General features: G+C 35.7%; 2 protein-coding genes across 2 annotated transcripts; both read right to left on the reverse strand.

Moving 5' to 3' along the window:
* Positions 1 to 1,478: 1,478 nt before the first annotated feature.
* LOC128212330 (5-hydroxytryptamine receptor 1-like) lies at positions 1,479 to 4,914 on the reverse strand. The gene has a single exon (XM_052917731.1). It carries the CDS (start codon positions 4,766 to 4,768, stop codon positions 3,485 to 3,487), a length of 1,284 nt encoding a protein of 427 aa, XP_052773691.1. The 5' UTR covers positions 4,769 to 4,914; the 3' UTR covers positions 1,479 to 3,484.
* Positions 4,915 to 12,688: 7,774 nt separating this feature from the next.
* LOC128212374 (D(1) dopamine receptor-like) lies at positions 12,689 to 14,578 on the reverse strand. Its single transcript, XM_052917810.1, has one exon. The coding sequence runs from the start codon at positions 14,479 to 14,481 to the stop codon at positions 13,177 to 13,179; it is 1,305 nt and encodes a 434-aa protein (XP_052773770.1). The 5' UTR covers positions 14,482 to 14,578; the 3' UTR covers positions 12,689 to 13,176.
* Positions 14,579 to 14,858: the final 280 nt, after the last annotated feature.

Raw genomic sequence — 14,858 nt, forward strand, 5'->3', positions numbered from 1 at the left:
ATTTGGCAAAAATGTTAAAAATTTAAAGAAACTTACAGTTTATTATCGGTTATCCCGTTTTTCAAACGTTTTCTTGATCTTGAAGTTGAATGTTCGAACATTTGCTCCTTTTACGTATTACAACGATAAACAGTTCAAAATGCATTTGAACGATGACTTAAATAGAATTTTATATCGTCGTTCAAATGCATTTTGAACTGTTTATCGTTGTAATACGTAAAAGGAGCTTCCCGGAAAATTCACACAACAATTTACAGATAAACTGATAATTTCAGCCCACCCACGCCTCAAAATTTGTCAACAAACTAGCGTGGCATTCACTATTTACCTGGAAAACAAACCTGTTTTCAAGCGAAACAGACTGGTGTCTGACAGTAAGATGACTGAATATTCATGTATCATAAACACAGTCTAAAACTAAGAAAAATGTTTAAAATCCAATGATTATCCGCATTTGTTTTGCCTCAAAATTTGTCAACAAACTAGCGTGGCATTCACTCTTTACCTGGAAAACAAACCTGTTTTCAAGCGAAACAGACTGGTGTCTGACAGTAAGATGACTGAATATTCATGTATCATAAACACAGTCTAAAACTAAGAAAAATGTTTCAAATCCAATGATTATCCGCATTTGTTTTGCTAACATATTTGACCTTCCAAATGTTCATTCATTAAATCGCGGCATAGGAAATTGGTTATGTATTCATGTCCCGCTTAACATAAAAGTGTTTTCGTTATTTTTTTTAGAACATCTGTGCACTTACAAAACTTTATGGATAACTGTTCTTAAAAGCTTTGCACTAAAAAACGAGCGAATAATAAACTATAAAAATGAATAGCAGATAACTTTTTCTCAACAAACCGGAAATAGAAAAGTTGGCAGCTATAATTTTGCGTGAGGGGCGCCCAAATGGTAGCGGCATAAAAAACACCCTTTTCAAAAAAGGGGGTAATTAAGAAATAAATTAAAAACTAATAAAACTCCGAAAATAAGCATGAAAGAAACAGAAAATTTGTTCGCCACTCGTAAAAATATGTTTTTCTATGACACTCGTGAAATAAAATACGATCTTACACTGAAATAAACGAATATCCTCTATAAGATTATCTCAATTTACGACTTAAATCGACTAGGATCTAAACTAAAAGGGCCCAAGTGGTCTTTCCATAATACACTTTCTTCCCTACCACTATTTCGACGTCAAAATTACGTATTTCGGTCCCAAATCGGTTCAGGAGACTATACTCAGTGCTTTAGAATGCAAGTGTGGGTGCATTAGCAGTGCAATCTTACCCTTTGTTTAAATGCCATTTTCTGATAATTTACTATTTCGAATTATCGTTAATCCGATTTTTCAATTCAATTTACCGACGACTTCGGATTAACGATGTTTAAATATAGTGGAAGTTTTTTGTCAGACAAGTAGTATCTATTTGTTCTTCCTGGTAATTTGCTAAAAGAAAGAAGCAAGAACATCAATTGAATGACAGCACATGTCCATTTATTCCAAGAATATAATGCAAAATAGAAATACCGCTGTAATTTAGAATGTTTGCAAAAAAGCCTAGTCAACATCAAACACAACTTATGTCTGTATAAATGTAGTCTATGAATGTTATATTTCAATCTAATCATATGCTATATTCTCACAGAGGTTAAACATTCTTCACTGAAGCAACAAAATCTCGAGTGGATAATGCAAATACACGAAATATAACCAAAGTGTTTTTAGAGCTTGCTATATATTTATACAAAATTAGGGATGATTATCTTACGATGTACGATGTATGTGAACTTTTTGTTGCAAAGCTTTGTCGTCGAAAAATCGTTTACTTTATCCTTTCTTTTTTACCACGTCTAGTTATTCGATTGTTCTTTATTTTCGCTTTTGTTAGTAGACTTCGTGCTGACTTCAGTTTCATTCGGATTGATTAAGGATATTTATGGTCAAAAAGGTTTCCTTTTGGAATGACCATTATTCAATGTTTTGTTATTTTGTGTCTGGTAAAAATACAACATGCTAATTTCCTCATTTTTAATATTTCTTCCCGCACATCAGCGTGAATAGTAATTAATTATGTTTCAAAAACTGAAGCTAAAGACAACATTTCCTTTCCTCAGAAACTCATTCAAAACAGAAAAAAGATTTTTAAAAAATCTTTTGATACTGATTTTATAAATGTTAATCATCTTAATTTTATTAATAAACGGCAATTCGAAAGGCCTTACGTTCCAGTTTTTCCATGATACATATATGAAATTGAATGATCAGTATGGCTTCGCGTTACAAAATCGTTCAAATGACGTGGTAAATAGGAATAGCATGGTCACATCATCAATGCATACAAAACAATTTCATGATCATGTTCAACAAATCAAACTTTTCTTTCATTTCCCCCCAATCTTTGTTCAAGGGACTCGCTCATGTTTTGTAAAATTAACTTTTTTAAGACGATAAAAAGATTGGCAAATCATGACGCGGGTTAAAACTAAGAACAAGTGTTTACATATGATTTGTTTGTCTTTGAAGTCTACGATTTAGAACAGCGTCAGTCTCGATTTTCAACAAAATTATCCCTTCGGGTATGTACGAGTCCGATTGGCTGTGTTGTTTGTTTTGTATTCATTCTTGACTGTGCCGGCGTGGGTTAGTTCGAGACTACAACCAGGTTTCGTATACTTTGATTGTTTTGTTTTCTTCTACAATTTCGGTATCAAAGAGTAAAATAATTATACTGTATTACTGTGAACAACTATTGTGGTCCACATGAGCGAGTCCCTGTCAGGCCAAGACAAAATATAGAAATAAAATTTCGAACGAATCAAAGAAATATTTGTACAAAAATACATTTTTGTATTCACTCACATTCTGACAAACACAGTTATGCATTTAGGAAATACTGTACCTAGACTGACATTCATAATTGCAACGAAATATTGACATCTATATATTGCATACGCACAAAGTATCTGTCTTCAGAAGTATGTGTATTGCTTTTTGCAAAATTGATCAAACGTCATAACATCACTAAGTCGAAACATGCGACAGATTTGAAAATGAAATGCAATGCACTTATCTATACATTTTGTAGTACGCAACACAAGTATTGGGGACGACCCCATAAGTTCAATTTGCTTATTCTTTGGTTTTGAGGATAGAACGCACTTCCCAAGTGCATCCATTCTAATTTGTTGTTGGCGGTGTGGTAAAACTGCATTCGACCGGTGAAACACACTGGATTGTCACATTGGCGGTTGACGTATCATTGTATTGGCTGGCAACAAACTTTTCTTGTTTGGGCATTCTGTTTCAGTATAGCAACATAATTGTCTTGTTGCACTGAGTATGCACTGAGTATGAATATGGCGACACATGCAACACTCGTAAGATGTAACATGCCAACAATTTGTAAGCGCATGTGCAGTGAATGTAATGTGGAGAAAAAGACCTTTTCGGCAAAAAATAATCAGCACACAGTTTAATCACCCTTTCTTTAATATTTTAAGCACGTTGTTTTTCATTTCTCCTATTATTTGCTTAAACTGAGGGTCAAGACAGGTGTACACAAAAGGGTTGATAACATGGTTTATGAACACAAGCCTGAAGAAGAAGAAATACACAGCCTTCTCATAGTCATTTAAACTCTTTAAGATACCTCCTGATATAAACGCTAATAATGTCATATACATAATTGTTGTGACAATGAATAGGATTGTCAGCACAAACATGATGTACGTTTTTCGGCGAACACGACTCGCTATTTCACGACGTCTACGCCGCGACCGATGTTTATGACTACCTTCCGACGTTCCATCCTCGTCAGGTGTTTCAGCGTCCGTGCCATAAACATCATTGACGTCAACTGGTACACTTTCGTCATCTATGGACCTCATTTCCGTTGTGCTCAACTCTTTGGTTGCTATTGATTTTCTAATCTGTACGTCAGTAAAAGAAACACCTTCTCCATTGCTGATCTCAGGCTTTTGTTTTGATTTTGCCCGTGACGCTGGAGACTTGCTGCCCATAGATGCGCCAGGGTTTTGGCACCTTTGAGACGTTGGGCGACCTAAAATGAGTTTCTTTGCTACCAGTATATAAAGAACGAGCATGATCACCAGACATATGCCATTGACAATCTCCACGGCTGTAGCATATACAAATGGCTGCTGACTGTCCACAAATTGAGCATCTTTTTCACAGATGGTGACAGTAACGTTTCTTCCTTTGTATATCTTAACGTCTTGGTGGACTCCCCAGAGAAACGAGACCGGGAGTGAAAGGGCGAACGCCGCGCCGTAGATCATTCCACACATAATAAGCGCCTGGCGAGGCCTAATCTGCCATCCAAATGGAGCACACACCTTTCGGTAGCGATCGACGGCAATTGTACACAGACAAAATGCTTCCCCTGATACTGTGAACACGTTAAAGAAGGACTTGACCTTGCAGACGATGGGGAACGGGTACTTATACCAGTACTGCTGCGTCAGAATCTCCCCTGGCATTGTGGTCAGCGTGCTGATAAAATCTAGAAAAGCGAGGCACAGCACGAAGTAGCGGAAGTTACAGTCATGGTATCGTTTGATGAACACGTACAGTACAAATACATTTCCCCAGAATCCAAAAAAGGCTTCAATTCCAACAAAAACTGACACAGGTGTTACGGCTATTTTTATTTCGTCATTTATTTCGTCCAATAGTTCACTCTCGGACGCATTAGATAGCCAAGTCCCTTTATCAACGCCTGTGTCATCTACAGTACTCATTGTCAGAAGATGATCAGCAAGCTTTCTCTAAAAACCTTGTTCTACAACAAACATAATAAATAATAAATAGTGTTTTTAATGAATACAATCAATCACATCATAATTCAAAACGTAATTGCGCATCCTTTGAGTGATGTGTTATCTAGTGATCAATCATCAAAACTCGTGCTTTAAGTACCATCATTTTTCTTCCGTATTTGTCTTGATACACGGTCAAGATGCACTTAAACGATTCAAAGGAAATCCTTTTCAACGATTGGAGGTGCTTAAAACAAGGATTTCACTCAAATATACTCAAGATGCCTACGCAAATAGATATTAAGTTGACGTCACCATAAATTAAGTCATGTTTATGTTGAGAATTATGTTTACTTTTCCTTTAAGAAAAGACTCATATCGAGTACAAGTCTTACGGCAGTTAAATGCCCTGTAACGCGTAACATTGTTGGTTGTTTATAGTCTGTCGTGGCTAGTTGTGCGATGGCTGCCTTTGACATTTGGCATTTGCCTGTATTGATTTTGACCGAACAGTTCCAAAGCTGCAACATCTTGTCATATGAAACATAAACATAATATAATGACAACTGAAATTAATAAAAACAAAGTGCTATATAAACACAAAACTGGTATCGTCAATTGCGCAAATTAAGCTTGAGCCCTCATTTAATTCGAAAATTGTTTTACTCTTATGATAGCTAGCCTATACATCGCAAGCGCAAGTCTTAAGATAAGAGTACTCACATTGAATATAATAATCGAAGTTTCAGAAGCATACTTCAAATGGTGAATGGACAAAATACTGTACATTTAAATATAACAAAGGTAACATATATTAAGTGTAAACACAGGGTCAAGATCCCCGATATTGTTGATCAGAGTAGCGAAACCGTAAACATAACTACTACATACAGACAATTCTGATTTTGACTACCTGGTAACATTTTGAATGTTAACAATAATATGTTTCAATTATTTGATCTAGTGATCTATTTTTTATCCGACATGGCTTATATTGGAACTTAAAAATACACATTTTGAATGTTTGTAAAGTTAGCGACTTAACGGCATGAGGTATTCAGCCTCGCGGCCTAGCGTCCTGATGGCTTTACGAGTGTGGCCTAGTGGCATGGCGACGTGAAGTTAGTGGCCCAGCGGGGTATAATAACCGGACTGGCGGCCTAGAGGCGAAGCCACCGAATGTCAGTGGTTCAGAGGTGTAAAGTAAGCCGACTGGCGGTCTAGATGCTTGAAATAACCGGCATATCCGCCTATTGTTTGTAATTAAATGTGGCCATCACATAACATTTACATTGAGTACAGCTTGCACACTAATGCTTGTCGTCTAATCAACGAAAGTGTCATGCTAGTTAGCATTTTGACTTTTCTAATTAACGAACGTGAAATAAATTTACGTGACTTTAACCTTTTGAATGTTGTATTGCAGAAAAGGGAATTGCGTAAGTGGGCTAGGGCTTGGTGACTTAGTTTCCGTTATCTGCTGTAGCAATATATTATTAACGTTTGCCTTGATAGTTAACATTTCTTCACCAATATAAACCTTTATTCAGGATATTATGTACATTTGTATTTGTATTCCATTTAATAAAGAGCTTGATTTAGTATATAAGTACCAAGACACCTGTCATGTGCATTCGTTTATTGGCTCAGGGCCTTTTAGGGTCCATTTCTATAATAGAACCCCTCAAAACTGCACAGCAAGATAAGAGGGATCAAGCAGATTAAATACACATAGGTTGTTGGGGGGCACTTATAGAAGGCTTAAAATAGGCCTTTAAAGTACTAAGTGATTTCTTGATTACTTTTGAATACCTTGGAATACATCGATAATGTTAAGTATGGTATTTCGAATTAATCATCGACATATTTCATACGTAGAGGGCTGTTAAAGTACTTCCTAAATAAACAAATAAACATTTTAACGAAATGATCATTTCAAGTGTTTTTAAAACCATTATAAGCAATTGAACAAATCCTGGTGTCAACATGTCACGTAAGGCAAACAAAGTTCAATGATGTGTTATGAAGCTTAAGTATAACGATATAATTGAACCAAATCTTCACGAGTTACCAATCAGTCTGTTCTTTACCATGATGGATTTTTTTTGAAATTCTCAGAACAATGGCGGACGATTAGTAGACAATGTACATTTTCTCTCTGGCATTCGTGTGTATAAACTACGTGATTAACCCTTTGTGTACGGCATATATATATGAACTGCCCTTACATCTAATAAAAACACAGAACGAATAAATACACTGAAAATAACAGTTCTAATACACAGAATAAAACATACTTTTCCTAAATGCTTCATAAACCTATAAACACAGTATAATGCTTATAATGAGAATAATTTTGCCTTTAACCCTGAAAAAGTTGTAAAAACAACGGTCACCATACAATAAGTTAAATATGGGAAATGAATGCAGGTGAGTAAATGATCGGCGACTAGATGTAATGAGAACTCACATTTAAAAGTAAAAGAAACAGAGGGTTTCTATCTCGTCCTCTTCGGCTTTGGAGGAACAACGTGTGGAGTTTCTGGTCTCAATGGAATGGAATCCTGCCTATGCGCTGATATAACATACTTATCAGAGGGGGTTGTGTCTCGAACTTCATTATCAGGGCCAACTAACATGATTCTGATCTGCAACTCATTGCGCTGCCGCAGAATGAGGCTCTTGCAGCAGTAGTCATGGAATGGTAGAATAAATGCCTCTGTAGTAGACTCCGTGTCCCATTTCACTACTCTGGTATGTTGTGAAATATAGGAATATCGAATAAGGCTGAGCGTCTACTATCTACCCGCCCCAATCCCACCCTCTGCCAGCTTGAATTTTCCTTTCAGCCCTACGTACTTCATAAGAATCCTGTCAACTACCTCAATACGTACATCCCGGACCTTTAGGTAATACCATATTTTGTGACGCTTAGCCTGCTAGCGTGCCTGACTGATTGCCGCTTGATAGGCGAACGCCAACCTTTTCAACGTTACAGGTTGCTGGCATCACTCTGGACATACACTTTCAGCATTCAATTCGTTCGAAATTCGATGCTGACTTATTGTCACTCATACCAGAGAAGGAAACTGTCGTCTTATACGATGCAGCTAAGGCTATTTATACGGCATCTGTCATATCATCTCAGACCTTTGTACAACATGTTGTTGAGTCGCTTCCTAGTGAAACATTGTGTGGTATAGATTGGAAGCTGGATCAATCCAAAGATTTTACTGTTTCAAGTATATTGAAGATGCAATCTTACTGCCAAGTAATATTAACCACAATGAATACAATTGTTTAAATATACCAAAAAGGATGTCGGGTTGAATAAATTTCAAAACCAATGGTTCTTACGAAGGATACCGAGTTCAATTTGAAAGAAAACACGATATTTCTAATTTATGAGACGGTAGTAGATAACTGTAAATCTTTTAGTATTCACCAATCATTTAATGTATTTGCGTTTTCAGCTATAAACTACATGGTTACAATTTTGTTATTAGTAAATAATATTTTCCATCAATACATTATTAATTTAATAGTAATAGGTTTATCACTTAAAATTTATGTTTGTTATACATGTGTATGCATTGATTTTGAATAAGAGAATCACTTTAAGCATTATTTCAGCTAGACACAAGCCAGCCAAGCTTTAGTTGGCGTTATAGAAGACACCTGTACTGGGGATTTTGAGGAAATGGCAGAGCCAGGTTGTTGGTCACTTTGTTCTTTCCGAGGCTTAACATTTTTTTTCCAGTTCACATATTTTCTATTCAAATCCAGATTTCTTTGGCCTAGGATGGACGGTTTTGTATAGACACGTGTTCCGAGCTGCCCTCGTTGCATTCGTCGGAAGACACCGGCTTCTTATGCCGCCGATCTCGTTCCTTTTGTCTCGTTTGCATGTACTTTCTTACTCTTGAGATGTCGTCTGGTGGGTATGAGAAAAATCCTCGTTATTACATACCATTTCACTTATTTTGCTCAGGCGGAACCAACGAAGAATCAGAAGACGGCTCCGACGGCAAACGTTCATTTGTTATTATACCATTCCAAGAAGATTGCATAGTGATTAGGAGAGGAATTGGAATTGGTCCGTTATCAAGTTGTGCCGTCCTTCAAATTTTGAAAAGTTTCGTCTTATTTTTACCGACGTTTATCACGTCCTCTTTCCAGAATATATTTTGGTCATCGATCAACTTAAATCACTATAGATTGAGGGCTTGTAACTGCATGCAATTTATGTATTCATTCCGGCGGGTAGTTTTATTCATAGGCTACTAGTGACATCAGTTATGCAGTAATGAACGGTTACAGTTGATTTTATTTTAAATGTAAAACATAAACCATGCTTTGTATAATTAATTCGACACTTATCATGTACATGACTGTCAACCTGCGATATAAAACATTATTGTACAACACTTTCAAATTCGGCCGTCCTTTTTGATGAAGCAAAACATGTGCAACTATTTGTATTATTTCATAAGGAGATATAGCCTTTGGTTAAAATTAGAGCCAATTGCAAATTTGTGCATGTAAACACGAATACCCTCTGGTGTATATTAACCCTCAGGGGCATAATCTTCCCAGGCCGCCATTTGGAATATGGCTGCAGTTTAAGTACCTTTTCACAAATAAAATAACAAAGAGGAAATTTTTGAAATACAGATTGTTTATTCTATCAAACTTTTTCACATGTCTCAGCAAATTCCTTCTAGAAAGGTCTGAAACGTTTTAAATACTATAACTTTCTTGATTTATTTATTTTGTTTTCAAGTTTGGTCATTTGGACTTTCTTTGCGATCCACATATATACGTATAAAATGGATAGCACAACTTCCAAAGTACATTTAATTCAACGCTATGGAACTATGTATGTTCGTTAAAATATCTACATTACTCAAGCTTCAATTTTTCTGTGTAAATTCTTAAGTACAATTTCTATTAACCATATAAACTATAATCCATGAATTAGAATCATTCGAACATTCTATAATTATTTTACATTTTGAACCATGCTAGTCTGTGAAATGGTTAGTTATTGTCGAGAAAAGGGGGTCAAGCGAAATTTTATTGAAGTTTTTTTTGTAATGTCATCGTCAGAACTTTTATTAAACTGATAATGCCGAACTGGCGCCCCCTTGAATACGGATGCCGTGACGAAACGATAACTGGGTTTATCCCTGGTAGGAGAAACGTGAAGCGTATAGTACAATAAGAGCTTGTGGTGACATTAATAAAACGTAATAAATTTAGATAAAATACATTTACTTGACTTTTGTTAATATATGAAATTTGTATGAAAAATTACAAACATGCTCGGTAAGGTCAGCAATAGATAAAATTATGTAAAATGACATATGTTGTTAGAGCTCGTCAGCAGATGAAGTAAACTTTATTCATAGCCGCCCTTTTACAAATCTAAAGAGAGACAACTCTTATAAAATAGAACGTGTAATCTTAAACCGGATTATCTTTCGTTACGTAAATAACTACCAGTATCATTAAGACGGCACTTACCTTTTGTTTCGTTCTTGTTTTCGGATGTTAAGCATTTTTGTATGATGAATAATAAATCCTGTTTTTTATGTCGGTTCCAATATTACTGTAGATCAGTTTTGCGGGATACTAAGCAGACTTGTTATTTTAGACCTTTTGTAAGAAGTTGTGGATTTGAACACTCCAACGCTTAATTTTTATATAAAACCAACAGTACACATGTAATCGACTTCATTACATTGCCTTTTGATATCGTGAAACAATAGCAGGGTGTCTTTAAGTATGCGCGGTACTTTAACTTAGGAGTATGCTTCTTTATATGTCCGTATTGAACTGCAAAAAGTATCGTGACCAAATTTCAACGCAAGAAAAACGCAAAGAGGATACTAAGATATTTTCATTTGACTAGGATAATTGACTAAGATCTTTATTGAACCGTGCTTAGTAGTCTAACCACTATATACTTAATGCCCTTCTAGAGTTACCTTTAGAACTGCCTTTGTAGAATTTTTAAGAATGGAATTTTCCGTCAATACCGTTAAATAATTGCTCCTTTCCCTGTTCTTCGAAATTTCAGACCTTGTTATTGCTACTTTATAAGATACCTCAATGTTTATAGCGAAAACATCGACACCAGTACATTAATTTTGTTGCACTCGGAAACGAGTCCATGCTGAATCGGAAACACGGTGTTAATTATTTTTTTACAGTAAATCAAGGGAAAATAGCACATGATTTCTTTATATCGATGATATTTTTTGTAAGGATTCAACAGTCTGGCCTGTTGCAGATAATGAACGTTGTTTTGACCATTTTTATAATGACAATGCAATGATTTAATATTATTATCATGCATTTCTATATTCATAGTTTCTAAATTACCGCCCCGGAAACATTCCATACAATGCGAACTGCCTTACGTATGGTATTTTTTGACTGAAGTTATTTTAAAACATTATGATTTGATTTTCTTATATGCGTTATTTGTGCTGATATATACTTTATATATATTAAAATGATTTTCAATGTTTCAAACAATGCGTGTTTGCTGAAAGAGAGATACAGTCCATAACTTCATTTAAGCGTATCTTCATTTTAATTCCTTCTGGGTTTTTTAAATCGATATGAACAGATGCATGTATCTCAATTTTGATATATCATGTATATGTAAAATGAATAAATAACGCGCGAACGTTAAATGAATATAAAGCTAAATATGAGAGTTCGTGTTGTGAACACGAGGCGGTTGGAGAATATTTCGTTTCAGTTCGGGTATGATAATGTTTTGTTATGGTAAATAAGACATGTTTGAAAAAAAGATGCTTTTCCTAAAATCGGAACCATTTTTTAATACCCGTCCTTAAATATATTCTTTGTTTTTTCATATTCAAAGAATATGACAGCTCTAAAGAACACTGCATACGGCTTTTTCATTTAAACCAGTAGTTGAGTTTCGCATATATCATAAAGAAGCCAGTCATGTTATACTTAATTAAGCAATATAGTTGTATCTTAATAAGAACGTTTGAACCTATTTAAAGATGTTGTTAATATTGTTAAGCAATACTTTTTTCATTAATGACAGTTTTATTGGAACTACTTCATAACCATCTCAATATTTCCGCATCACTGTAAAAATAAAGTCACACGACTTGTTTGGGAAGTTTATTTCATGTTTACAAAACCAGGGAAACGAATTCAGAACATTTATTATCAAGCTTTTACCATAATAAAATCATTAGATCATACAAAAAGCATACAAGATGCATTTAAACATGGCATCAAAGGGCGCCATGAAATAGTATGAGGTCAAGCATGATATATATTATTTGTGTCTCTATGATTCTTGTTAGGTCTGGCTCTCGCTGTCACGATGACAGCCCTGATGTCAAATGTATCATCGTGTTGTCGTTAATCGTGATAAAAGGCCCTAATTAATGATAAGTGTTTGCTCAATGGGATTGCGATTAACAGCGATTGCTACATCTACCAATGAATGATAAGTAATATATATATATCCGATATCCGTGGGACTAAGCCCGATTTAGTAACACCGATTACACCAAGATTATGCCGGATTGAAATACGCTGCTAAGACTATGTTCAATTGAGTCACACCGAGGTGGTGAGCAAACGGACGTTGCCCCAATGTTAATGATATTATGTTGTAATTTTGCGTCTTAAAATATAAATTCGGACTTCTTGACTTTTAAAATTTCTTTCAGCAATCAAGTTGAAATTTTATTTTTTCTTGAAAAACTGAAATTAAGATACTTATTTAAAAACAAACGCTCTTTTATAACTTTCATATAAATTGTTATCCAAACATCCATTATTCTATTATGCAATAAATATAATTTTATAAATAATTGGGACATTCAAAATAGTTCTCAAAACAAAAAAACAGTTTTACATTGTGACATATACGCACAGAAAAGACAAGATAATTATGAACGTCGATCGCAATACAAGAGACGTTCAAACTGGCGTGCGACATAAATAGGTATTCGTTTTGGGAGAGGGGGTTAGTTGTCGATGGCTCCCCCTCCCTCAGCCATCGCCCATTGTCCAACGAAACATTTCATTTTGATATGGTAAAAAGTATTCATTAGGTATACCAAAATGCATCACTAAATGCTCATATGAGCAACACAAATATATGAAGAATAATAAGGGACCAAATGTTTCGGTTCCTGGAGAAAGAACTCACTTTCTAAGACATACATGTTAGGGTATCGTATGTCTTTCGCGCGCTCTGTTTTAACATACACAATTGTAAGTTTCTATATGCTAAACATGAGTATGCGTATGTGTGGTGAATTTTATTTGCAGAATACAGCTGTCGTTGGAGAAAATAACATACATCAAGTTTAATCACTTTTTGCTTACTTTCCTAGCAGATTTTTAATATCCACTAATACTTGTTTAAACTGAGGGTCGAGAAAACCGTACACAAAAGGGTTGATAGCATGATTTATGAACACAAGTCTGAAGAAGAAGAAATACACGGCCTTCTCATTGTCATTCAAACGATTCAAGATTCCTTCTGATATTAACGCTAATAATGTCATATACATAATTGTTGTGACCATGAATATGATTGTCAGAACGAACATAATGTACGTTTTCTGGCGAATGCGACCAGCTATTTCTCGATGTCGACGCCGTACCCGTTTTTTGTGACGGTCCTCTGACGACCCATCATCGCATGTAGTTTCGGCGTCCGAAAAACAAACATCATTGATGTCAACCGGTTCACTTTCGTCATCCATATACCTCATTGCAGTCTCTTTGTAAGCTAGTCCATTCCCGGTCTTGACGTCAGAACTAGAAGCAGTACTTCCATCGCTGATCTCGAGATGTTGTTTTATTTTGTTATGTGAAACTGCTGATATGCTGACTATAGGCACCTTCGCGTTTTGGCGCTTTTGAGCAGCCAAAGAGCGACCTAAGATGAGTTTTTTTGCTACCAGTATATAAAGAACGAACATGATTGTAAGACATATTCCACTTATACCCTCCACTGATGAAGCGTATTCAAACGGATGTTTACTGTCTGCATATTTAGCATCCTTTTCACAAATTGTGACCGTCACGTTTCTTCCATTGTATATTTTTACGTCATGGTGGATTCCCCAGAGAAACGCGACTGGTAGTGAAAGTATGAACGCCGCGCCGTAGATGACGCCGCACATGATAAGCGCCTGGCGTGGCTTGATCTGCCATCTAAATGGCGCACAGACCTTCCGGTAGCGGTCGACAGCAATGATGCATAGACAAAATGCCTCCCCTGATACCGTGAACACATTGAAAAAGGACTTTATCTTGCATACGATGGGAAATGGGTACTTGTACCAGAATTGCTGCGTGAGAATCTCCCCAGGCATTGTGGTCAGCGTGCTGATAAAGTCTAGAAAAGCCAAGCACAGCACGAAGTACCGGAAGTTACAGTCATGGTAACGTTTGATGAACACGTACAAGACAAATAAATTTCCAAAAAATCCCACAACAGCTTCAATTCCAACAAAAACTGAAACAGGTGTTAATGCCCTTTTTAGTTCGTCATTTAGTTGGTCTAGTAATTCACTTTCTGTTGCATTGGACAGTCCAGTGCTGTTGTCTGCTCCTATTTGGTCAATTACTGTGTGTCCAAAACTGCTAGTAGTCGTAGTCAGATGAACATCGGCCATCTTTAATTAACTTGTGTTAAAACATTACCGAACTTCATTCAAAAATGTCAATCAATACGTAGTATTTACTTAATTAAAACAATCACATCACAACGCACAGCTTTATCATTCAGCGTTTGAATGTTGTGCTGTCTAATGACTACTTGTCGCAACTCTTGTCTTAAATCTCATCTCAAGTGAAGTTCGAATTTTCTTCCGTATTTTCGACGGAAAACAGATTTATTGAATGTTTATGATTGATTTATTAAAATGATTACTTGTATGCTATTCAATTTATAATCGAACTAGTGGAAAGGCAGAAAGTTGTTTATGTACGACTTAAATAAACATTTTAACCAAAGGAACACTTTAAAAAAGAATTAACATTTTTTACTTAT

This window comes from Mya arenaria, chromosome 12 (assembly GCF_026914265.1).
Source record: "Mya arenaria isolate MELC-2E11 chromosome 12, ASM2691426v1".
Classification (NCBI taxonomy): Eukaryota; Metazoa; Mollusca; class Bivalvia; order Myida; family Myidae; genus Mya; species Mya arenaria.

Excerpts from the sequence above, each read along its gene's own strand:
- LOC128212330 (XM_052917731.1), bottom strand. The coding sequence starts at position 4,768 with ATGAGTACTGTAGATGACACAGGCGTTGATAAAGGGACTTGGCTATCT.
- LOC128212374 (XM_052917810.1), bottom strand. The coding sequence starts at position 14,481 with ATGGCCGATGTTCATCTGACTACGACTACTAGCAGTTTTGGACACACA.